The following is a 25,672-nucleotide window of genomic DNA, read 5'->3' as shown; positions in this document are numbered from 1 at the left end:
GAGAAGTCATAGGCTTTTGCTCACTAAATCCCTTCCAACCCAACAAAGCTTTCACGGGCTGCCAAAACGGTGAACATGCACAGATTATGGCAATATGAGAGGGTGGCAAGAGGTATTCCTATATAAAGATGGACAACAGAAACTTTTAAGCTTGAAGCTGTGGCAAACAAGACAAAAAATCTCAGGATTTCATGAAAATAGTATCAAGGTAAAGTCGAACTCTACTGGATTTATTCCTGCATACATTGATCTTCCAACTTCATCCCCCTATCATCGTCGCTTGTGTTGATCGACCCTTTTTTTGAAATCATCTCGATTACATCGCCGGAGTTCATGGTGTCCGTCATTGGGAAACGGAGCGTGAGGAAGAGCACGTGGAGTTTGAGCTTCCCAAAAATCAGCAACCGTACCATGGAGAAGCAAAATTTGTAGGGGCCTCTGACTTTTTGAAAAAAGTTCTTGACGGCATTAGAAATTTTATGGAGCTATTAGACAAAACATTTTTGTATGATACCACCTTTGCGTGTGAAGTTGGTCCTTCTAAAAAGGTGATTGACGGGAAGAGTCCAGCTTTGAAGCTGTGGCAAACAAGACAAAAAATCTCATGGATCTAATAAAAACTAGTATCAAGGTAAAGTCGAACTCCATTGGGTTTATTCCTGCATACATTGATCTTCCAACTTCATCCCATTCCTTGTTGCTTGTGTTGATCGCAGTGTTTCAAGGCGTGCCCAGGCGCTCGCCTAAGGCGAGGGGTGAGGCGTTTTGGCTTGGGCGCTCCTTGATCGGCGCCGAGGCGAGCGTCTTCAATCGGGCGCTCGCTTTTTGCGCCTTGCTGCACCTTGGCGCCATCGCCATAAGGTGAGGCGAGCGCCTCTTTGAAGCGAGGCGACTCCTTTTTTTGTTATAATTTTAAAAAACCCCCAAAAGAAGCCCCAAAAAGATGAAAACCCACACCCGAAAGTCTTCCTCCTTCACTGTCGCTTCATCCTTTGATGCTGCCATTGGTGCCGCCTTTGCCCCATTCATTGCATGATATGAAGCTATCATGTCTTCCTTCTCCTTCTTCGTAGACAATCAAAATATTTAGTTTCACCTATGAACATGTATTTAGGGCGACGTAGGTGCTCGGAAAGGAAGAATTAGAGATGAAGAAGAAGAATCAAGAAAGAAGAATTAGAGATGAAGAAGAAGAAGAATTAAAAAATAGAATAAAAGATATGGGGATTTGATGCTTGGTTTAGACTTTTCCTATTCCCTTTTACACTTTCAAGGCATGCAACACTAATTGCATGCAATTTTATCTTGCCATCTGACAGCAAATGGCAAAGATGGCAATAATTTTTTTTATTTAAGGTAATTTATGATTTAATTTTAGTATTCTACTTAACCACTAATTTTATTAATTTCTTTTTAAATTTAAATTTTAAATTTTTCTTAATTATTTAAGTTAAAATTTTTTTGCACCAAATATCTTCACCTAAAGTATTTTTTAATATATAAAATTGCTACAGAATATTTATTTTATTATTTTATTTAGTGCACCTCACTTCACTCAGGCGACACCTTTTTGTCGCCTCTTGTCTTAAGGTTTATTGCCTTGAGGCGCGCCTTGCACCTTGAAAGCACTGGTTGATCGACCCCTACATAGAAATCCGAATTCCTACATCTCAACCTCTCACTTATACAAGGCCATTTTGAGTTCATCTTATCCGAAGAAGGTGAAGTTTTTGATATGGGAACTTAGTCACACTTGCCTCAACACTTTGATAAGCTTTAGAAGAGAAGTCCAAGATGGACCGTCTCTTCATCTTGGTGCCGTCTTTGTAAATCAAGCTTGGAATTGCAGTGCCACATCTTCATGTTTTGCCATTTTTCCTCGAGAATATGGTCTTTTTACCTATCTGCTTTCGGCTGATAGCTGGGCCTTCCAAGCAACATCAAGGAATGGTTAGAATCTAGCCTTATTCACCAGCCTTTCAAGCATGAGAAGGCAATTTTATGAATGAACATCAACAGAGCTTTCATTTGGATTATCTGGAAAGATAGGAACTCCAGAATTTTCAAAGATATTGATCTTCAACATCAACATCTATTCGACTCTATACTTTTTTTTTGGCTTCATCTTGGTCAAATATGTAAATCCTTTCATTAACTATAACTTGAATTCTCTCGTATCGAACTGGAGAAGTTTTTTGTAACTTAATTGGATAGGGTTTGTCTCTCTTTTTTTTTGTTTTTTGTTTTTTTGTAATTTCATGACATCAATGAAATTTTCTTCTTATTCAAAGAAAAGAAAAAAGAAAAGTACCAAGCCTTAGGCCTCGAAGTTGAGCATAAAGTCAAAATATTATTGAAATATATCATGGATGTTGGACAGAGAAGGTTTGAAATTAGTTTTTCAGTTGCTGTTTGGTCCTTGTTTGCCTCCTAAAGCGAGTCTATTATGGGTTAACGGTTTCAAAGCACTTATTTTCAAGTTATGATTTGAGTGTAATCAACGAATTTTTTAAGGGATTAAAAGACATTTGATGAAATGTTTCAACCTCGCCAAGTTCAAAGCTTCTCAATGGTGTGCTATTTTTGATCTTTTTGCAAATTACTCGCCTAGCATGATTGTTTCTAGTGATAAGTTCGTTTCTTGGTAGAAAAAAAGTAAAAAAAATGATTGAAGATACTTTCTAAGGGTTGGAGGATTTTGCAGTAAATATGGAGTCTTTGGGCACTTCTCAAGCTGTTCTTTGTTGATGAAAATTATATTTCCAGCTTGAAGGGAGTGGTTAAGATTCTTTCGGCGTGTCATTTTGTCAAGACTTTAGATGCTTTGCTCATCAATGTTCTATTCTCTCGTGTCATTTAGATGTTTGCTCATCACTTGGTTGTTTTTTACCATCTTTTTTCGCTCCCTCAGGGAGTTGTATCTTTGAACTTCTTCTCCCTTTTCATTGTGCTTTTTGTTAAATAAAGAATGTTATTTAAAAACATCTCAAGTTTCTTGAAATAAATGTTGAGCTTTATGCTGAAAAAGTCAATAACAAAGGACTCTGTGATATTCCTCTGCCTTTCAAGCTTCCAAATGGCCTTGCTCTGTGGAGGGCTTGCTATGGTGTCCTTGGATTCTGCATGGACAGTAGAGCTAAAGGAGCTGAGGTTATTGTTAGTGGTATGCCAGGCCTTAGCATGCAAATCCATGAAATTCAAGGATGAATATGCGAGATCCTCAAGATTGCTAGTGAACAAGTATATAGACTTGGTTGTGAGACACCTTCCTAGAGAGGGTGTCATAGGTATCAAGGTCAAGATCATTCTTGATTCGGACCCTAAGGGCAAGCAAGGTCCACCGACACCCCTTCTCAATATGAGCAAGCAAGGTCCACTAACACTCCTTAATATGGTTACTATCCTTAATACGAAGGAGGAACAGGATTTTATCACATTCACTGTGAGTGTAGCAACTGATATAGAGGTTATAATAACTTAACAAAAGAAGAGCAGACATGAGGGAGTAAGTATTAGTTTAGGCATGCTATTATATTCAATGAAATGATCTTTTTATTTTTCTTAAGACTTAGACTAAAAGCTCATGCATGAAGTCAGGTTCTATATTTCTTTTTGTTAATATTAATAGATGTTTTAATAATTTGTTTTTGAACAATATACAAACTTCTCATTGAATTAATGAAAAGAAAATACAAATATTCAAGGGTTAGAAACTCCCGATGGATGTTTTAATAATATTTTTAATTAATGTTCTTATGATTCGTTTTATATTTTTTGCTGTGATAGGTCGTGTTGGGAGGTTAAGCATCAAGATTCCATGGAAAAAGCTTGGATGGGATCCTATCATTATCATTTTGGAGGATATATACATTTCTGCATCTCAACGGGATGACGAAGAGGTATATTATCTGCTACATTTTCTATCGTGATAGGCAATAAGAAAATTTATTGAGATAAGAAATTAGAAACCTTTCATTGATGTTATGAAAAGTATTAACATGACAGAGGTAGTTGTTTCATAATTATTATTTTAGAGAAATAAAAAACTATTTGAAGACAAATATGATGAGTGGGATCAGAGAGTTAAATCCAGTCGAATATTTTAAACAAGAAACAAAATTATAATTGATAATGAAAATAATTAGGAGTATCAAAGATACAAACTCCGTATCTCCAAAAAGAAGTGATAGAAACAAGAAAAGAAAGAGCAAAAACCAAAAAGAAATGGAAAAAGAGAAAGCGGAAGCTAAGAGGAGAAAATAAAGGCATTCCAAGAATCATAAATTAAGCCGGAAGAATAATTCTTAAACAAAGATGATAATTCTTAAATCCAGCAGAAGATGAAACATCCTTTTGGTGTTCTTTTTCTTATTTCTCTCTTTTTGTGTAAGATATCTTGTATAATTGGTTAATTTTTTAATTTTCCTCCCCTGAATAAGGTAAGGTAAAGAAGCTGGTGTCTTCATAAAAAGTAACATCGGCAAAGATGAAGTACCTTATAGAAGGAGGATGATAGCATTTATATCCCTTTTGAGTGTTAGAGTATCCAACAAAAATATATTTGAGTGATCGTGGATCAAGTTTACCTCATTGATGACTATAAACATGAACAAAGGCTACACAACCAAATACTCGAGGAATTTGTTACTGTTTGATCTTGCTATATTCAAACCTTCTTGGTGCTCTTTCTAATTTGTTTTCTCATTATTCTCCTAGCTACATTTGTATGAATTGAGATGCTTTTATCTTACCTCATTGGATTTTGGTATTTCTCATTTTTTTCTCTCCACTGAGAGTTTCATTTTTGTACCTTTTCATTATTTCAATGAGAAATTCGTATCTTGTTTTAAAAAATTGTATTCAATAAACATTGGCCTTGCAGAAAGAGAATGGATAACTTTAAAACTATTATTTTCTTGCAAATTTTCTGGAAATATTTTTCTTTGTTATAGTGGAGCTCAGATGCGGTTGAAAGAAGAGAATTTGCTGGGAAGAAGGCCAAAATTGCTGCTGCAGAGCTGGCAAAATTATCAAGGCGTGTATGTGGTAAGATAATTGATTTCAACTCAATGCATTGGCTACGGATCTGTTTATGACATGATTCATTTGTGTGAAATTTATGGATTTAATGTCTATTTTCTTTTCATTGGTTTGAATTTCCTCTAGTGGGTAAAGTGAGAGAATCAAGTTTTGTGGGTCCGATTTATGAAGGCTTTTTTTTTCTGCTCTACATGGATTGAAGGGAACAAAAAAGATCTTCTACGATTGAGGATGCTCTCCTCCCATTTTTCATAATTTCATCTCATCCATGAAATTATTATTTTTTTTTCTGAACAAGATACAAAATTTTTGTTGATGAATGAAATATTCAAAAGTGTTCAAAATTTTGTTCCTTTTCATAATCAATGAAAAATTTCATATTTTGGTAAAAAAAAGATTGGGGGAATAATGGGAAAAAGAATCAGAAAGAAAACACCCACGGGAGGCCTTGAATTAGTAGTAGAGAAACACTCGAGCAAATGATCTATTCTTGCAGCCTTGAACTCCTTTCAAACCATAACTCTGAGAGCAATGCTTTTATAGCATTGATCCATAGTAAACGAACCATCGAAGAAGATTGAAAAAGCCTGCAAAATAGTTGAAACAAATTGTTTTCAGCCTTCTTGTCAAAAACCCAGCCAACATTAAAAAGACTTAGAAGAAGAGTCCAGCCGTTGGCAGCAAAGGTACAGTGAAAAAATAGATGACTGAGGTCTTCCCCACTAATCCCACAAAGAACACAAAAAGATGGAAGGAAACCAGATAGCCTTCTATTAGCCCTTTTTTGCTATGTTTTGCACAATTCCACTTTTCCAACTTCAAGTGATGATTGCCCATCTTTTACCACTAGCCTGAAAGTGATTTCTAGTTCAATGATCTTACATCTTCATATCTCAACAAAGCTTTGTCCGTCATGAAATGATTTAATAGGCAAGGTTGGGAGATATGATCCCTAAGATCCTTGGCAATTTCCTTCCATTCATCATGAGCAAACAGCTTGTTAATGACCTTAGTATTGTCCCAACCTAAATCCAATACCTCTGACTCTTTTGTAACCCAGCAATGACTTGTCTTCAATCTTTGAATGATCTTCCCCATCCAACGAAGATGAAGTATTCATTTATTTGTTATTCACCTTATTCGAATTGATGACAGCTCTGGGTCATTCCTTTAGAGCACTTTTCCTTTTTCCTTTCAGAGCTTCAACATACGATACATTCAACTTTTAAGGCTATCCTTTTGAGTTCTCATGAGTTCTTGTAAGACAAACATTCAACATATCCACCAAAAGGCTGCCCAGTGACTTTTGTTCCAATTTACTGCAACCATGATTCTCCTCATCCTCCAGAAAGAGGCACTTGATTTGAATGGAATAAATTATTAGTATTCCAATAATAATTAAATAAGAAATACATAGCCTTTTTATATAGAAGAGAGGCTCACTACATAAAAGGAAATAAAGAAATTAATATGGACAGCTAATTTACACCTAATATTTACAAATAATGAACCAACACTCTCCCTTAAGCTGGTTTAAAGGTGTCTTCCATTGCCAGCTTGTCAATCATTCCGTCAAATTGCACTTTTGGTAATCCTTGTGTCAACACATTAGCGGTCTGCTCTATTGTTGGGAGATAAGGGATACATATCACACCAGTATAAACTTTTTCTTTTATGAAATGTTTGTCAATTTCAATATGCTTAATCCTATCATGTTGAACTGGATTGTGGGCTATGGAAATGACAGCCTTGTTGTCGCAATAAACTCGTATAGGTGCCTTCTGAAAGACTCTCAATTCTTCAAGTAAAATTTTTATCCATATCCTTTCACAAATACCATAAGGCCCTAAATTATGCTTCAGCGCTACGTCAATTCCTAAAAAATTAGGACATAACACGTTGGGGATACGTTTTTTTTTAATATTTTTTAGGATATATGTAAATTTAACACAAAAAATGCTAAATACAATAAAATGCATAAATATGAAGTTAATTACATCTTTCAACAAAAGTTACAAAACAAAGTTCCAAAGGACCAATATAGTGACAAAACAAAGAAGGAAGGGACGTAAAAGAGGATTGTTTTTATTAGAGTTTACCTAAGAAAAAGGAAAACAGAGGCAGGGGAGTTTACCTAAGAAAAAAAAGAAAAACAGAGGCAGGGGAGTTTACCTAAGAAAAAAAAGAAAAACAGAGACAGGGTAGTTTACCTAAGAAAAAAAGAAAAACAAAGGCAGGGCCTCGGCGGCGGCAGTAAGGGTGGGCGGCGGTGGCGTCGGCTTTGTGGGAGAGGGGTGGTGTGTTTTTGTTATCGTGGGTGGATATTAGGTTTTTTTCATTTATTTGTTTTTTTTTTTAAATTACTCATGGGCATTGGGCCTTTCTATTTGGGCACAGAAAACCTCCCAAGCCGTGTCTAGGCCGTGTCCCAACAGTGTCCCAGCCGTGTCCGATTTAAAAAAAAAAATCAGACACTCCAAAATGCGTGTCTGACACGTGTCAGACACGTGTCCGGGCTTATCTGTGTCGGAGACGTGTCCGACACGGATACTTCACCCAAAAATAAGTGTCCGTGTTTCCTAGCTTTGGAATCAATGATCCACGGAGATGAGCCAAAACAAGAAAGTGCTCTAGCGTAATTACCTATTTGTGCTAAGGAAATACAAAGATTACCAAATGACAAATTGTTCTCTAACCATTGTGATAAATGCTCTCTACTAAATGGTTTTGAGTCAACACTATTGGTGCGAACTTGCTTCCGGTCACTTTCACATTCCGCTAGACTTTGAGTCACTTCAACAATTTCTTCAACCATAATGGCAAAAAACAAAGGTTAGCTATAACAAATCAAACCACAAAATTGATATTAGGGTATCCAGAAAGCCAAAGATGGCAAAAAATAGACCAGCGTACCAAACCAAATCATAGGAACCAAGTTGAACTGAGTGAATCGGACCAAACCGAACCAAATCGGAAACCGAACCAGACTTGAACCAAACCAAATCTAGGGTTGTAAACTATAACAAACCTTGATCTTTACCCACAAATCTGCGAAGAACGGCACGTAGCAGACGTGGATTTTAGCATGACGTCGAAAATGAAACTGACCTACGAACCTGGAAAACGTCGAAACGGATGCTAAGGTCAGCAGAACAGACACGGACGGCGGCGAAATAAACAAGGACGGTAGCGGAACAAAGATGTGGCATAAAGATCTACGAACTGAACGCAGAACGTGGACGGTGGCGACAATTTCTCTGGATCTGCATTCTTTGGCTCCAGATCTGCGAATGACAATGGCGACGGAAGGACAATCAGTCAGCGATATGAACAACCCCGCACGAAGGAACTGTCCGAAAGTAGGATGTGCCAATTAAGGACGGCGGCTAGGGTTCCGGCAACGAGACGGCAGCGGCGGCTGAGTTTATAGTAGCTAAGGTTTTAAGGATAACCTAGCTCTGATACCAACTTGATTTGAATGGAATAAATTATTAGTATTCCAATAATTATTAAATAAGAAATACATAGCCTTCTTATATTGAAGAGATGCTCACTAAATAAAAGGAAATAAAGAAATTAATATTGACAGCTAATTTACACCTAATATTTACAAATAATGAACCGACAGAAGCCAAACAGTGCATTCAATAAACAATCTTGAATCAGATCTGAGCTTATGAATTCTGCATGTTCCCATTCCATCTCTTTCTTTTTTGAAGAAATATGCTTGTGTAGGTTCTTGCAATAAATCAACAAGTTGCTTTTCAAACAATTCCAGATGAGGAGATTGCAAAGGCAACACGACTTTAGTAGATAAATCCTCCAAGAAATAACAATCTTTCTCAAGCCAAATGCATTAGTAAGTAATATAAAAAGGAAATCTAATAATTAGTAACTAATATGAAAAGTTTGTTTCATATTGCTGCCATTAGGGCAAGTTTACTCAAGAAGATCTTTCTATAAGAAAGTTGGAGTTAAAAGTTGAGCGGGATAGAGAGATTGGTGCCATTAGGGCACCATGTTTTAAAAAGCTTTAGAGGCTTATGCCTCGAGGCAAGGCTCTAACTTTTAGCCTCGAGACTTACGCCTTCTTTGAACCATAAGAGGCTTACGCGTCAGCACTGAGGCTTAAAGTCTTTACGCCTCGTGTAATGATGAGAACAATATTAGTAATTTGCCCAATTCTTACAAAATATAAAGGTTTTTTTGCATATTGAATGCTTTGTAGGTGTGGTGACGATTCAATCTATCACTACTTTTACTACCTAGACTTTAAAAACATTGGAGACAAATTTTATAGAATAAGTCAATCCTGTTAGTGATAATAGTAGCGATATTAATAGTGACATTGAAGATCTTCTTTTTGGATTTTTATATAAGTGGCAATTAACTGGTGATTTTTTTTTATACTTTTATATAACTATTATATTTAGCAATACTTGATCATACAAATTTTAGATTTGTATAATTCTTTTAATTAAAATTGAGGCTTACGCCTCATACTGCCTCGAGGTGTCTCTTCAAGAGGAAAAGCCTTGAAGTCGCCTTTAGCCTTTTAAAACATTGTTAGGGCAAGTTTACTCAAGATCTCAAAGGCCTTCTTGAAGAGGACGTTTCTTATGATCAAGTCTCCTAAATGGCATATAGGAGGCTCTTTCTATGAGAAGTTCTATGATCTTTATGTCATTATTTTTATCTTGGTGGGTTGTAATGCCCTCTTTTGGTTTATTTTCCTTTCTTCCTCTGTTTTCTTCACTCCAATTGCGAGTTTGTATCTAGGGGTGTTCGTGGGTTGGGTTGGGTCGGGTCCAGGGAGTTTTTTGGACCAACCCGAATTTTTGGGTTGGTCAGATCAGAGAAGCGATGAAACCGAACATAACGGCCAACCCAACCCACCCAACCCAACCCTACCCTTATATTTTCGGGTCAGGTATTGGGTTGAGATGAGAGAGTCGAATGAAAGACGAATGAGGGTTTTGTGTTGCTGCGACAACCATGAAAGAGAGCTTTCCTCTTCCCTCCAATTAGAGGTACTCCTCTGCTTCCAGAAGAATATCCAGAAGTCGGTTGTTCATCATCACACCACAGTGGCCATTGGAGGACGATGATGGAAATGGGGAGTGGGACGGAAGACTAGATGGTGATGAGAGAGTCAATTGTTGTCACACCAGTACGTCCATTGGAGGAGGATGGAAAGGGAGAGTGGGACGAAGGAATGGAGGGACGGGGAGATTAGAGAGGGAGATGAGGGACGGGAGTACGGGGAGACAGGAGATGGGGTAGGTGAGATTGAAAAAGAGGGAGATGATAGAGGAGAGAGGTGAGATTGAAGGAGTAGACGCGACACAAAAGGGGTGAAATTTAAGGAACCCTAAACCTAAACACACACATATCTATATTACAAAACCGGTTCGGTTTGGTTTGAACCGAATTTTTTTTCTATCAACCCGAGAACCGAACCGAACTTGTCGGTTCAAGAAATTTTTTAACCCAACCCAAATCAAAAATTTACCTAACCCAACTCAACCCTTACAGTTTGGGTTGAGTTGTTCAGGTTGTCGGGTTTCTTGAACACCCTATTTGTATCTTTTGAGTTTTTTTGCTCCTTTTCATTAATTAATGAGAAGTTCGCATCTTGTTAAAAAAAAAAAAACAAACCAAACGTCCTGTGGGTTAATGGTTTAAGAGCACTTCTTTTGGAATTGTGGATTGAAAGGAACCAAAGGGTTTTTGAAGGAAAAAGTAGATCAACTATTGAATTCTTGAACATGGCTAAGGTTAAAGCTTTGCAATTGTATGCTCTTTCCAATACATTTGCTCTTTATTCACCTAGCATGATATGTTTGAATTGGAGACTTTTATATTTCCGATGTAATTGTAATTTTTGATTGGTTTGTTTTTATTTTCTCATTTAATGTTTCTCTATCACTTTTTTGGGTGTTTGTATCTTTGAACAATTTTTGTTTCTTTTCATATATTCAATAAAAAGTTCGTGTGTTGTTTAGAAAAAGGTAAGTAATTGGTGCCTTGTCCACTAAGCTGAGCTTGGATTGGCGATTTCAGCTTACTTATAAATAACATTTTGCTCTACTTAGAGGGTTACTTTTGCACCTTTTTTGATCAAAACAAATTATATTACATACACTTTCTTGACAGTATTCTTTGTGTTTACCTTCCTACATTTCATTTGATCATGTGCCAAAAGCAGGTTAAATTGTTTGTTGGGAAGTCACTCTTGTTACTCATTAAAATAAGCTTTTTCATGGCTTTGTCGTTTTTTTGCAGATAATCACGCCGGACAATCATTTATATCTTACATTACTGCAAAGGTGATGCTAATTTTTTGCATTGTTACATGTCTTATTGTCATTTTATATGATGTGTCATTTTATATGCATTGTTTTAAATTTTTGTGGGATGTTATGCATGCTGAAGTTAGATCGGATTTGTTGTGCATTGCTATGTTCTTGGTCATTACCGATTCTATAGATTAACCTTTTAAAATTGTTTTCTTCTTCTTTTGGTTTTGTCTTAATTTTAAAATTGTTCAGAAAAAGATTTAAATGAAGTTAACCTTAGAAAACAATTGAATCGGTAATGCATGTAGGCTTCAAAGCAGTTTTTAAGTTCACCTGAAGCTAGATTGAAGTTACAAGCTGATCGGGTTTGAGTATCAGCTGAATTTCGTGCCAAATTTTTGGCAGGATCTCAAAGATCTATTTCCAGTAGTCAAAGTTGGTGAGAACAGAGTTAAAAGACTCTTGATCCTATTGTTGGCTTTTATTATTGTTCTTATTTTGATTGTAATGCTCATTGTTGAGCTTTTTTCCTGGTTTGGTCTGTTTCCTTTTTTTCTAACTCCTTTGAGAGTTTGTATTCTTGAACTTTTTCTCCTTTTCATAATGAAAAGTTGTTTCTTGTTAAAAAGAAAAAGTTCACCAGAAGGAAGTTCAATCTCACTGAAGCGTTCATTAAGGTCAATAACAACTACTAAAGATTCATCCCAACTACCATTGGTATTAAAGACTGAGAGAGCAATCTCTTTGTTGTTCAAATCGTTAGTTCGCCGAGCAGAATCTTGCTAGTTTGCTTAAATGTTAAGTTGCACGGTTTCTTTTTTTCAAGATGCTTCTGTTGCCTTTGATAAATTCAACCTCTTGGCAGATATCTCTCTTCAAGGACATCGTGGTAGTCCCAAGGTTTTCCCTTTTTTGATTATGCAAACCCATCTCTGACTGGCTATCCAATAGCTCACTTGATTTCACCAACGGATGACCTCGAACATGATCAATTAAGCTCAACAAGTCCAAAAGTTGCTTTGATACCTAGTAGAATCAAGGGAAGCAGCCCACCGTTGAAATTTATAATAAAAGTAATGGGTGGCTGATATGCTACAAGCAGACGGAAAGACCGCATCTTTATTCCTATTTTTAATTCCAAGAATAGAAGTCAAGAAGTTTTATCTTTATCCAAGAAAGTTAAACTTTATAAGCCATTAAATTACTTCTCTATAGTTTATAGGAAAAGAAATCGAAGTGGTGCATTAAATGTGACAAATGCCAATTCAAAATTCAATAATGCCATTAATGGAGGGAACTTGATTATGACATTAAATGTGGAACCATTTCATAAGGGATTTTGTCCATACTTGGGAGGTAAATAGTTGGAAAAGGAATTAATTGGGGAAGCTTCCAATGATAGTGATGGAAACACATTTCTATTGTTATGGTCAGAGAAATTACAAGGGTCAAGGGAGAATTGAAGAGCTCCCTAATCTCTTCCAAATAGTCCTGAAGACAATACTTAGATAGGTAGGACCCTACCTCTCGTGTACAGACCCTTAGAAGAATACCCAAACTACCCCTTTTCTCTACTGTACAGTGGTCCCTCCATTCTAACAGTATTTTTCCTATTTCTTTGACATTCTTGCACATCCCCTCTTTCTAACATAAACATTCTTCACCCCAGGTCTATCATTATCCCGTCTTCAACGGACCATCTTGTCCTCAAGTTGAAAATTTGGAAATTGCGCGGCAATGACACCAGTGGGCTCCCATGTTGCATCCTCCTTCATAGCACCCTCCCAAAGGACGAGGACCTCGGTTCCAGAATATGCATCCGCCTCCTTGTTTTCTAATCCGAGCTTGTATTCAATATCAAGATCATAGCCCATCAATTTTTTGATCCATTTTTGATACTCACCAGGAATCATGCATTGATCGAGGTGGAATTTTAGAGCCTTTCGATGTGTTTAGACGATAAATATGGTTGCCACTTTTGGACCGCCATTACGACTGCCATGAGTTCACGTTCATATTGCCTTCTATTGATGAGATGGAGGTAAGGCGTAGCTAAAGAAAGCAATAGGGCGTTGACCTTGCATTAATGTTGCTCCCAGCCCCAAGTCCGAAGCATCTGACTCCATAATGAAAGGGTGAGGGAAATTCGGCAAGCGAAGAATGGGAACCGAAGTCATGACTGCTTCTTTCTTTTGATAAGAAACAAGGGATGTACTGAAACTGACAAGATACAACCTAAGGATCGGGGAAGAGAGAATCCCTTGCCAGAAGAGCTAGTAAGGTGTTTGTTTCTGTCTTTTGATAAGAAACAAGGGATGTATTGAAACAGACAAGATACAACCTAAGGGTCGGGGAAGAGAGAATCCCTTGTCAGAAGAGCTAGTATGGTGTAACCTTCCAATCTCGGATATCATGGCTATACTATAATTTAAAAAAAAAAATTGTGATTAAGACTTAGCATCAAGTTGTACACTATTACAAAAATTAAAGTCATGGGTGCTTTCAATTTCTCAAAAGCCTTTGTAGCAAGATGCCTTCATACAAAAATGTCCTTGAGTAGTTTGGTTAACGGAAAAGCAAAGGCTCCAGAATTAGCAATGAACTTATGATAATAGCCCGAGTCCCAAAAACTCGCGCAGCTTCTTAAGATTGGTTGGAAATGGCCAATTAACACTTTTTGTGGGTCGGCAGCCACCCTTGGCCCGATACAATATGCCCCAAATACTCAATTTGGGGAAGCCCGAATTGACATTTTCGAGCATCGGTGACCAACTTGTGATTCTCCTGCACACGCAACACAACCTCCAAGTGACTTGAGTGGTCCTAAAGGGAGGCACTATATATTAATATGTATTATTAAAGAAACCAACACGAGCTTATGGAGGAAGGGCTGGAGGACGCCATACATCAACGATTGAAAAGTTGATGGCACATTACGGAGGGCAAACAACATTGCCAAGAACTTTTAGTGACCTTCTTTTGATATCCTGATTTAAGGTGGATTCGATCAGTGAAATGGGACATTGATTTGGTGTGGTCAGCTTATTTAAAGCTTTGTAATTCACGCCTGACAAGGAACTCGAATTGTCTTTCGTTTGTCCGGAAGGCCGTCTTAGGGATGTCGGCCTCTTGTACTTGAATCTGATGGTAACGATGATTTGAGGTCAATTTTTTTTGTAAATTTGGGAACTTGCAGCTCATCTAGTAGCTCGATGACTGAAATGGGGAACTTGTCCGGTATCGTGGCGTTTTTGAGGGCCTTCTAATTGACGCAAAACTGCCAACTACCATCTTTTTTCTTCACGAACTTGAGTATGGACTCAAGTTGGGGCGAATGGTTCCCATTACCAACATGTCCTCTATTAGCTTATGGATATGCGGGTAATAGTAGGGGCTCACGTTGACGGGAGGGTGGCCCTCTTTCAACAGTATCCCGTAATCAATGTTCCTCCTTGGGGGTAGGCCTTGCGGGAGATGGAAGTCATCTCGGTATTTGTCAACTAGGTTGTCAACAACAGAATTCCCCTGTTTTGTTGGACTGCCTCTGTTTCTCGGGAAATGTCAGTGTGAATATTCATCGTTTGGAACACAACGAGGAACCCTTGGTGTCTCTCTATCCATGTCTGAGTCAAGCACTTATCGTTTAAAAGAAAGCCCTCGTGATGTGAATCCAAAGAGTCTTCTTTACATCCTTGAAAGGATGACCCATTTTTTTAACAAAGAAACAAACTTTTCATTGATGCATGAAAAGAAACAGAAATGTTCAAAGATACAAACTCCCGTAAGTGTGAAGAAAAGATAAGAACAAGATACGAGAATTTTCATTGATGAACGAAAATAAACAAAGAGTTTTAAAGATATAAACATGTAAGAAATAACAAAACAAATAACAACTAGTTCTCTGGATCTTTCTTTGTCTAAGAAGGGATTGAAGACTTAGTAAAGTCGTGTCTTCTACAATTTCTCATAATCAAAGCGCTTTTTTAAATGGCAGACAGATCCTTGATCCCATTCTTGTTGCAAATGAATTGGTGGATGATTATAGTCTTATAGAGTGAAAAAGAAGAAAGGTTGGATTCTTAAATTGGATCTTGAGAAAGCCTTTGACATGGTGGAATGGAATTTTCTTTTGGTAGTTCTAAACAGAAAGGGTTCGGTTCTAAGTGGATCGAGTGGATTAATGGCTGCATCAAGGGCACCAACTTTTCTGTTCTCCTTGATGATAAGCCAAACGGGCGTATGAAAGCTTCAAGGGGTCTGAGACAAGAAGGTCCACTATCTCCTTTCCTCTTCGTATTAGTCAGAGATGTATTAAGCAGTCTTTTAAATAATATCTACCTCAAAGGGGGAGTTTGAGGGGTTTGTAGTGGGTAGAGACTCGATGCATGTTTCCCACTTACAATTTGCGGATGACACGCTTCTGTTTTGTGAAGACAATTATGGCATGTTAAAGGTTTTGTTTTAGACAATTTTGGCTTTCGAATGGCTTTCGGGTTTGAAAGTAAATTGAGAGAAATCATTGGGGTGTTGTATCAATATGGAGGAGCAAAGAGTACACATTGCAAATTCCCTTAATTGCAAAGGTTAATGTCTCCCGTTTATTTATCTTAATTTTCCTTTTGGGGGGAACCCTAAGTCGAAACTTTTATAGAATCCTGTTTAAGAAAGGATCTCTAAGAAGCTTGATAGATGGAAAAGATACCACTTATCGAGAGGAGGAAGATTGCCTTTATTTCAATCCGTTTTGGGAAGCACTCCTCTTTATTATTTCTCTGTTTTTTAGGTTTTGATAAACAAATTGAAAAACATATGCATTTTTTTTGTGGGGAGAAGTTGATAAAGGCTGAATGCGTCATTTTGTTCGTTGGAATTTAGTTTATCAACCTTGTGAAATTGGTGGATTGGGAATTGGTTGCATCTTAAAAAGGAACCGTGCTCTTTTGGCAAAGTGGGGATGGCGGTTTAGTGTGGAAGGTTTGGCATTATGGTGTTAGGTAGTGGCTAGCTTATATTGCACTGATTGTTTTGGGTGGATCACACCTATTAAAAGATATGGATCGGGTCGTAGTCCTTGGAACAATATAAACAAACAGTGGCATTTTGTGGAGAAGCATTCACTATTCACTTTGGGAATGGGCAGTGCATCCTCTTCTGGCACCACTCTTGGGTAGGGGATACTCCTTTGAAGGTTGGATATTCTAGTATTTTCAGAATTTCTTCTTTTCCATTCATCGAAGCTTGGGATAGACGATCTTCTGCTTGGAACATTGTCACAAGTAGGGCGTTGAAAGATGAGGAGTATGAGGTTTTGTTGTATCCTATGTAGGAGAGCAGCAAAGGACTTGAATCACCTTCTATGGAGTTGCAATTATGCTTACACAATTTGGAGTTAATTCTTTGAGTTGTTTGGTTATAGTTTGGCCAGGCGTAGAAGATGTAGTTCGATGGCGGAGGAGGTCCTTCTTTACTCGCCCTTTCAAAGGATAGTTTCTTGTGGTTGACTTGTTTCTGTATTTCTCTAAGGTGTTTGGTTGAGAGATAATCAAATTCTTATAGGAGTGGATAGTTTGTTGTGGTTGACTTGTTTCTGTATTTCTCTAAGGTGTTTGGTTGAGAGAAATAATCAAATTCTTAGAGGAGTGGAGAGACCTTGGAGGAGGTTTGGTCCCTTGTTAGATTCTATGTTTCTCGTTGGGCTTTAGTGCTAAATGGCTTTTGTAATTATCCCTTAGGGGCTGTTTGTTTTTTGGGAATGTAGATGTCCTACATCTTCAGACGTTTGGAATTTCAGATGTCTAGAATTATAGATGTCCGTCATATTTAGATGACCACGTTTGTTTCGTAGGAAAATATATAAGGATGTCCGGGAATATCTGGATAGTCACGTTTATTTTGTAGGATTTATTCATGGGAATGTTCTAAATTTATATAATGTTCCAAAAATGTCCTTAAGAATTTTTATATGATTTATACATTAATATAATATAATTTGCATTTATATAATAGATTTTCTTAAAATTAATTTAATATTTTTCGTTTTTTTATATTAATTGCATATATGTATTAATTTTTGTATGCTAGTAGAATTCATATTAATATAAGACTTTTTAAAAAGTAATTAATATTGAATATGAATTTCATTTTCAACTTTCATATTTTTTTAAAATACAATTATATAATTAATATTATATTTGGTGAAATTCATTTATTATATTATCAAATTATATTATTTTAAGAAGAAGAATATCAAAGGTAGGCTAATCGTTAAAAAAATATTGTTTTAAAATTATGTATTCAAGATAATAGATATTATTCATAATAAGTCATTCCAATTATTAAAAGTAAATGGGGATATTATATAATTTAATTGAAGTTTATTTTATATGTATGTGTAATGCATAAATATACTTAATTGCTTATTAGTCAATAGTACATTAATTTATTTAAATTATAAAATTACAAATAAAACTAAAGAAAGTTGGTAAAAGAAAATATATGAAAAATAATGAAGGGGGGAATCATGGAAATCTATGTTTCAAAAGGGCGTCCAAATCGACTCGGATGCCTTCCATATGGGCATACTAGGATACTCGGGCATCCTGAGATACATGGGTATCTTACATTACCGCAAAACAAACGTGGGAATCCAGATTGCCCGTCTCATAGGAATCTTAGATTCCCACGAAACAAATGGCCCCTTAGGTTTGATTGTGTTTGATTGGAGTCTCTTTTTTTAGTTTGACTCATTTTGGGTTTGGATTTTTTGTACGTCCTTGTATTTTTTTATTTCTTATATTTCAATGAAAGCATGGTTTCTCATAAAAGAAATGGTTTCTCATGGAAAAACAAAACTTGAATGGGACATGTTCTATAGGTTGTTATTTCGTGTCTTTTGTTTTGAGTAAAGAGTGAAATAGAATGACCTAGAGATCTTAGAGTGAGAATTAGTAGGCCTATGAGCTGAATTACTGGTTTCCATTATCAGGCTGAAACTTGCGAAACCAAAATTTTGATTCTGGAAAGTATTCTCTTTTTTCTTTTGCAGACTTGCAGATCTTTTGTTTCCCAGATTTCTTATTTGTTTGTTCTCACGTGTTGGCCTTTTATTTATTCATTTTGAAGTTCAATAATGATAATACAAACACTTTCTTTCTTATTAGATTCTTGACAACATCCAAATATCAATTAGAAATTTTCACGTCATGTTCCTTGATATGATTGGTGACCTGGTAAGTTTTACCCGTTATCCTTGTTTTACCCTCAAATTCTTTCCAATAAATACTTTGTTTGGTCTTTTCTTACTTATTATGTGTCGTTAGCCTGCATACTTTATTAATAAAGTTAAGTAGTTATCTTCCTAATTCTGACTTTTTTATTTTTATTATTGATTTAGAAAAAGAAAAATTGCATTGATAAATTAAAAGAAAAATTGGTCATTTTACCAGCTCCTGGTGTAGCGAAAGAAAAATAAAAAAGAAAACAAGAAAAGAACAAGGAACAATATAATTAGACCAAATAAGAGTGAACATTAAGATAACCAAAATCCAACAACAAAAGGCCCAAGAGCAGCTACCAAAACTCGGGAAAACCAATAAAATACTGCGGCCAAACAAAGGATACTCAAATCCCTTCTTAGACAAAGAAACATCCAGAGAACAAACTTCTCAAGATCATCCTTAAGCTCCTTTATGTAGTCTTTCAACAATTTTTTTTTTTTTTGTTAATTGGGACTCGGAGTTTTGTTCACCTATATCCAAAGACTTCTGCGCTTGCCGTAAGGTTCTATCCTGGGAGACATCAAAAATTTTTTCTATGAAGCTCACGAGAAGGTTTGAACTTGAGGCCTCTAAGCTAGTATGATCCAGAGACGCCATGTCCTTGCCAATTGGATTGGCTCTTGGAGGCTGTAGTCTTTCAACAATTGAAGCCACTTCTTGGCAATAGAGAGATTAATTATGAAATGTTTCTACTTGAAGCCTTTCCAACTCCTCTTGAGAGAGGCAATGTAATCATCCGAACAACATGATGAAATACTAGAAATTTGATTGAAAGCCAATCTTCCTTGGTTCAACCTTGGAAAAGAGTTGGGAGGAAGAGCCATATAAATGTTATCACAATCAAAGAGGGAATATCAATGGGCCAATCCGAAGGAAATCTTTAAGAAGCTTGATCGACGACAACTAAGATAAAACTAGTACAAAGTATACCAAAAGATTGAGAATATTGAATGGAGAATGCATTAATGAGCTAATAAATGGGTCATTGAAAAATGAAGCTGCCATGAAAACCTCATTAAAGTTTTCGTAAACGAACTAAAATAAAATTCGTGTATACAATAATGTTGTCTTTGATCACACAAAATCAAGAAGCCTAATAATGAATCCACAACTTATCAACTTCTTGTATCCTTTCTCTTTCACTCTTTCGAGAGTTTGTATTCGTTGACAATTTCTTGTTCCTTTTCATTTCATCAATGTAAAGTTAGTATCTTGTTAAAAAAAAATCAACTTCTTGTATACTTTAGCTTCATTAGAAACTGCAAAATCAAGTAGCTCAACAAAAGTTTTCCTTGAGTATCGATACATTCCACAAGGAAAATACATTACATTTTTTTTTTTTTTGATGATAAGCTGAGCATTTATTGAGAAGAAAGAAAACAGAATGACATACAAAAAGATAGCCCAACAAAATGAGTTAAAACTAAAAGATATGAGTAGGAAGGATCTGCTTCCTCTGAAACTATCACACGTATTGTGGTTTGAGCTTTGCTGCCTTGATACATTTACCATTACAAGATTTCTTTTTCGATTAAAAGAGAAATAGTTTTGGTACATGTAGAATCCAGAAATTCAAGTTAAATCTGAAGTTTCACATAGAATGGGTGGTTTGGCCAATCTCAGGAGGAAAAAAAAGGCTAGTACTCGAGGTAGCGATTGAAAAAAATGGATGGCTAGCTTTTGGGACGTGATTAAGGTCTACTTATCAAGAACAAAGGAAAGCTCACAAAAGGGGAATTTAAGGACTCAGTCTTCTTATGCCGAGGTCATTAAAGGAAAATGGAACAAGCTTATAAAAGATGATCTATCCTCGAAGCCAGCAGCAGTAGTGGAGAAGCGACAAAGAAGGAAGTCTCTTCTCAAAATTTAAAGAAGTATGTTTTGAAGGAAGAAACATTTCCTAAAAGTAATAACCAATATTGGGTTAAGAAAGAGACAGAGGTAGTGGAGTTGGATTGGGTTAATCTAATGGGCATTACTAGATTGTGTCCATGGCTATTGGAACGAAATTGCTATTGTTTTAATAGGGAATTTTTCTCAAAGTTGTCCGTTTATGGTGGATAAAGCTGTTCTAAAATTTGGTGATGGACAAAGCTTGAAAGAGGAAGTGGCAATTGGTAAATTGCAGAAGTTAGGAAATTTCTATGTGAAGATCGTAGGTTAGATGAGAAATTTTCTGTTTGCTTTCCTACTAAGGATTTATCCAAATGGAAGGGTTTTGGAGGTCGCTTTTGAGGTTTTTCCTTCTTCGGTTTCTTCTTCTCTCATGTAGGTTTTGAAGTCTCTTTGGTGTTCTAGGATTTGTTTTTGAAGTGTTTTGGCTTCTACCATGGTGGTCCTTGGCTGATATTGCTCATTGAAGATGATTTTATGTCTATTTTCGTTCTTGTTTATCTGAATTGTATTTACTTTATTCTGTGAAAGTGCCTTTTTGAATAAAAGACTGGGAGAGGGGGACGGAATTTCTACGTGGCAAAATATCTGGATCAAAATTAGTGCTACTTTCCGCTGAGAATTAGGGTTACAAACCGTCGTCACATTAACTTCTAAAACTGCCGTTTGATTTTCCAATAACGTATCCATAAATGCCTTTTCTGCCCTACTCTCTTCTCAATAAAAAAGGACTCCTTCCCAAATGAAGACTCCTCATCTGCAAAAACTTTGTTATCTTTGAACATCCAATGGATTTGAAGTGTCTTCAATCGAATTTGATTTCATATCCAAGTCGCTTGCATATTTATTTGAATCGAACAAATGAACTGAAAAAGAACCCAAAGAAGGGGAGGTTATTTTGATTGAGGCAGGTAGAAACCAAACAAAATTTTCTTCTATTAGAATCCATGCTTTTGAAGAATCCAATAAATTAAGGGTTTTTGATACAATGCTCTTCAAACCTCCAAGATGAGATCCAATAGCCTTGAAACATTGCTTATTCCAAAATTCTAGAGGTAAGTCACAAACTCTCACTCATCCTCCGAACACTATAATCACCTCCTCCTTACTGTGTTTTGCTAAAACACCCTTCCTCAATTTTCACATGATAAGCACCCAGCTTGCGCCATTTTCCATTGACAAAATCTTTTTTCCACATTCGGAAGCTAACAAAGGAAATAGGAGGGTTCCAAAAGCGTGTTTCACCTCTGAGTCATGGTATCATCAATTCAATAAGTGAGCAGTCAAATTTACATATCAAGGATAACGTTTTGTCTGATGATGAAGAAGATTTCAATGTTCGTGTTGGGAGTGAAGATCTAGCAGAATTTTAAGGAGAGCAAGAGGTTGTTAATGAAAGATTTATCAGAGGTTTTCCTAACAGAGGAATTTAATTTATTTTTTGCAGAGGATAAATAAACTCCTCTGCAAAAATGGATTTCATTCCTTCTCCTCCTCGGGAGCAGACTTTGGTAGTTGAAAAAGCTTCTTGCCCAGATAATGATTTTTTTTTAAAAATATTTTGAAGATGTTGTGATGTACACAGCCACAATGGTTTCTTGAAGAGATTGAAAGATATCTTTTATTAAGAGATCAGCCTCTATTTATAGAGTTTGGCTAACAACTCATAACACGGTAAAAACTAGTTACTGTGTAATAACTAACAACTAACTAAAGAACAAAGCTTGAAAGCTAGATCTTAAAGGAAAACCTTAAAATAACAACTAAAACACTACAATTTTCCCCAACCCAAAAAAAGTCGTCCTCGAGTTAAGATGTGATGACGAAAGAATCTGGCGGATGGTATGTGTATAAATCAACCACATTGAAAACAGGGCTGACATTATAAGTCGCTGGGAGTTGGATTTTGTATGCATTAGGGCCGAACCGTTCAAGGACCGAGCTTTTTTTTCTTCAATTTAGCAGAAGTACCCGTAGGAAATCTACTCTTCCTTAAGTGTATCATCACCAAATCTCCGACTTGAAATTCCTTTGGCCGCCTCTTTTTATCCGCTGCTTCTTTATGCTTGGCAGTTGTCCTGGCAATGTGGTTGCGAACCTCCTGATGGAGCTCCATTATCATGTCAGCCATTTCTTCAGCCTCCAAACTGAGATCAACAGATGTAGGCAGATTAGTGAGATCTAAAGTTAGCCTAGGAAGCTTAGTATATACAATCTCGAACGGGGACTTCCCTGTTGTTCTATTCTTCATGTGGTTATACGCGAACTGGGCTTGAGCCAAAGAAATATCCCATTGTTTAGGATGGTCCCCACTTATGCACCGAATGAGGTTGCCTAATGACCGGTATGTGACTTCCGTTTGTCCATCCGTCTGAGGATGGCTTGTTGTACTGAATTTTAAGGATGTATCAAACTTTTTCCATAGTGTACGCCAAAAGTGGCTTAAAAACTTAACGTCCCGATCCGAGACTATTGATTTTGGTATACCATGAAGCCGTACGATGTCTTTAAAGAATAGGGTAGCAATAGCTACCGCATATGATGTTTTCTTGCAGGCCACAAACTGTGCCATTTTGCTAAAGCGGTCCACCACCACCATTACCGAATCATAGCCTCGTTGTGTTCGGGGAAGTCCCAATATAAAATCCATTGACAGATCTTCCCAGATACTTTCTGGTATGGGTAACGGTGTGTAAAGACCGGTGTTTTGTGTAGCGCCCTTATATGATTGGCATGTGAAGCACTTCTTAACATAATTGGCCACATCCTTTCGAATGTGAGGCCAATAAAATCGTGCTGTTATGATGTCCAGTGTCTTATCACGGCCTAGGTGTCCGGCGAGACCTCCAGCATGAGCGTCATGTAGAATTGCTTCCCGAAGCGATGTATGAGAGACACAAAGGGTGTTCCCTTTAAAGAGATATCCCTCCACAATATGAAAATCTTCGACAGCCAAGTGGTTAATGCATTTATGCCAAATATCTTGGAAATCTTGGTCTTTCTCATAGAGATCAGGTAAGTAATCAAACGCAATAATCTCTCCTCTAAGGAGTGTTAAAAGACTATGTTTCCGGCTTAGAGCATCAGCAGCCTTATTAGTATGTCCGGCCTTATGCTTGATAACAAACTCAAACCTTTGTAAAAAAGACAACCAACGAGCATGCATGCGGCTAATGGTTTTTTGAGTGTGTAAAAATTTTAATGAGAAGTGATCCGTGAATAAAACAAATTCCTTACTTAAGATGTAATGCTCCCATTGTTTCAATGCTCGAACTAAAGCATAAAGTTCTTGTTCATATGTGCTCCATTTTTGGCGAGACGGGCTAAGTTTCTCACTAAAGTATTCTAGCGGATGGTTATTTTGGGATAACACTGCTCCTATTCCTACCCAGAGGCATCTACAGCTACTTCAAAAGGAAGGTCAAAGTTTGGGAGGGCAAGGATTGGACTTTGACATAGTTTTTTCTTTATAAGTTGAAAGCTCTCAGTTTGTGGAGTATCCCATGAGAATTTGCCCTTTTTTAAACAATTTGTCGGTGGGAAACAATAGAACTAAAATTCCTAATAAATTTCCTATAAAATGATGCAAGTCCCAAAAAACACTGTACGTCTTTCACGGTTTTAGGTTCCTCCCATTCAGAAATAGATTGTACTTTAGAGGGATCCATTTTTACGTGATTGTGTCCTATTATGAAGCCAAGGAAAGAAATTTCATTTGGTACAAAAAGACATTTTTTAAAGTTTATGACCAATTTATTGGATGCAAGAGCAGAAAATAGTGATCTAAGGTGGTCCATATGGTGAGACATAGTTTGGCTATACACTAGGATGTCATCAAAGTAAACAACAATAAATTTGTTAATGAATGAGAGTAATACCAGGTTCATGAGCCGCATGAAAGTGCTTGGTGCATTTGATAATCCAAATGGCATCACAAGCCATTCAAATAAACCTTCGTTTGTTTTGAAAGCTGTCTTCCACTCATCCCCGGGTCGAATGCGAATCTGGTGGTATCCACTCTTAAGATCTATCTTAGAAAAAATTGTAGCGCCACCCAATTGGTCCAATAGATCATTGATCCGTGGAATAGGAAACCGGTATTTTATAGTAATCTTGTTTATTGCCCGGCTGTCAACGCACATACGCCAACAACCATCCTTTTTAGGGGTAAGGAGGGCGGGGACTGCACAAGGGCTAAGGCTTGGTTTTATATGCCCTTTTTGAAGCAACTCGTGTACTTGATCGTGTAGTATCTTATACTCCGATGGGCTCATGCGGTAATGCGCTAAATTACGGAGCGTTGCTCCGGGGAAAAAATCGATATGATGTTGAATGTCCCGAAGGGGAGGTAATCCGGGTGGTGGCTCCATAATAGTGGGAAACTCATTTAATAGTTTCTGCACGATAGGGGAACAAATAGGACCATCCGTATGAGTAGCGAAGTCTTTTATTATCAATCCCAGGATAGGTTCTTTAGGATAGATTAATAATCGCTTGGCTGATGTAATAGTGAATAAACTCCCCTTTCCTTTATCACTATCCTTTAGAGGGATAGATTTAGATTTGTTAACAGGGAGGAGAACCACCTTTTTCCCCATCCATTGAAATTCACAAGTATTGTCTCTCCCTTTATGTAAAGCCTGAGTATCATATTGCCACGGACGTCCTAATAGCACATGACATACATCTATGTCGAGAACATCACATATAATTTGATCCTTCTAGGTAGCACCAATGGACAAAGCTACCGCACACGTTTGAGTCACTTGTACCTCGCCCCCTTTTTTAATCCAAGAAACTTTATACGGAGCGGGGTGAGGTGATAGGGGCAAGTTTAACGCGGTAACCAACTTGCTAGCAATGATATTTTCAGTGCTACCACTGTCAATTATGACATTACAGATTTTGCCATTGATAGTACACCTAGTCCGAAAGAGAGCATGTCGTTGATAAGCAATATCGGACTTAGGAGTTAACAACACTTGTTGAAGAACACATGAAACGATATCACCTTCGTCTGGTACCGTATAATCAATATCATCAACAATTTCCTCACTGCTGTCCTCTTGTAGGACATCCTCTTCGACCATATTGATTATCTTACGGTGCAGACATTCATTGGATAAATGACCGGTTTGTCCACACCTAAAACATTTCCCTAAT

The 25,672-nt window shown here is 37.0% G+C and overlaps 1 protein-coding gene and 1 pseudogene across 2 annotated transcripts in view; both read left to right on the top strand.

Moving 5' to 3' along the window:
* LOC111018256 (vacuolar protein sorting-associated protein, putative (DUF1162)) overlaps positions 1-25,672 on the top strand; it is an 89,544-nt gene that overhangs the window by 6,738 nt on the left and 57,134 nt on the right. For both annotated transcript variants that reach the window (XM_022294272.2, XM_022294271.2), the window contains exons 3-6: positions 3,787-3,899; positions 4,953-5,046; positions 11,326-11,369; positions 18,500-18,568. In XM_022294272.2, the coding sequence (XP_022149964.1) occupies positions 3,787-3,899; positions 4,953-5,046; positions 11,326-11,369; positions 18,500-18,568 (320 nt within the window). The remainder of the gene's footprint in view (positions 1-3,786; positions 3,900-4,952; positions 5,047-11,325; positions 11,370-18,499; positions 18,569-25,672) is intronic.
* LOC148210692 (small ribosomal subunit protein uS3-like) lies at positions 605-3,496 on the top strand (annotated as a pseudogene).

Source organism: Momordica charantia, assembly GCF_013281855.1.
Source record: "Momordica charantia cultivar OHB3-1 chromosome 6 unlocalized genomic scaffold, Mcharantia_2.0 BLBB01000006.1, whole genome shotgun sequence".
Lineage (NCBI taxonomy): Eukaryota > Viridiplantae > Streptophyta > Magnoliopsida > Cucurbitales > Cucurbitaceae > Momordica > Momordica charantia.
Note: the sequence above shows the minus strand (reverse complement) of the source record. Positions and strands in the feature narration are given on the sequence as shown.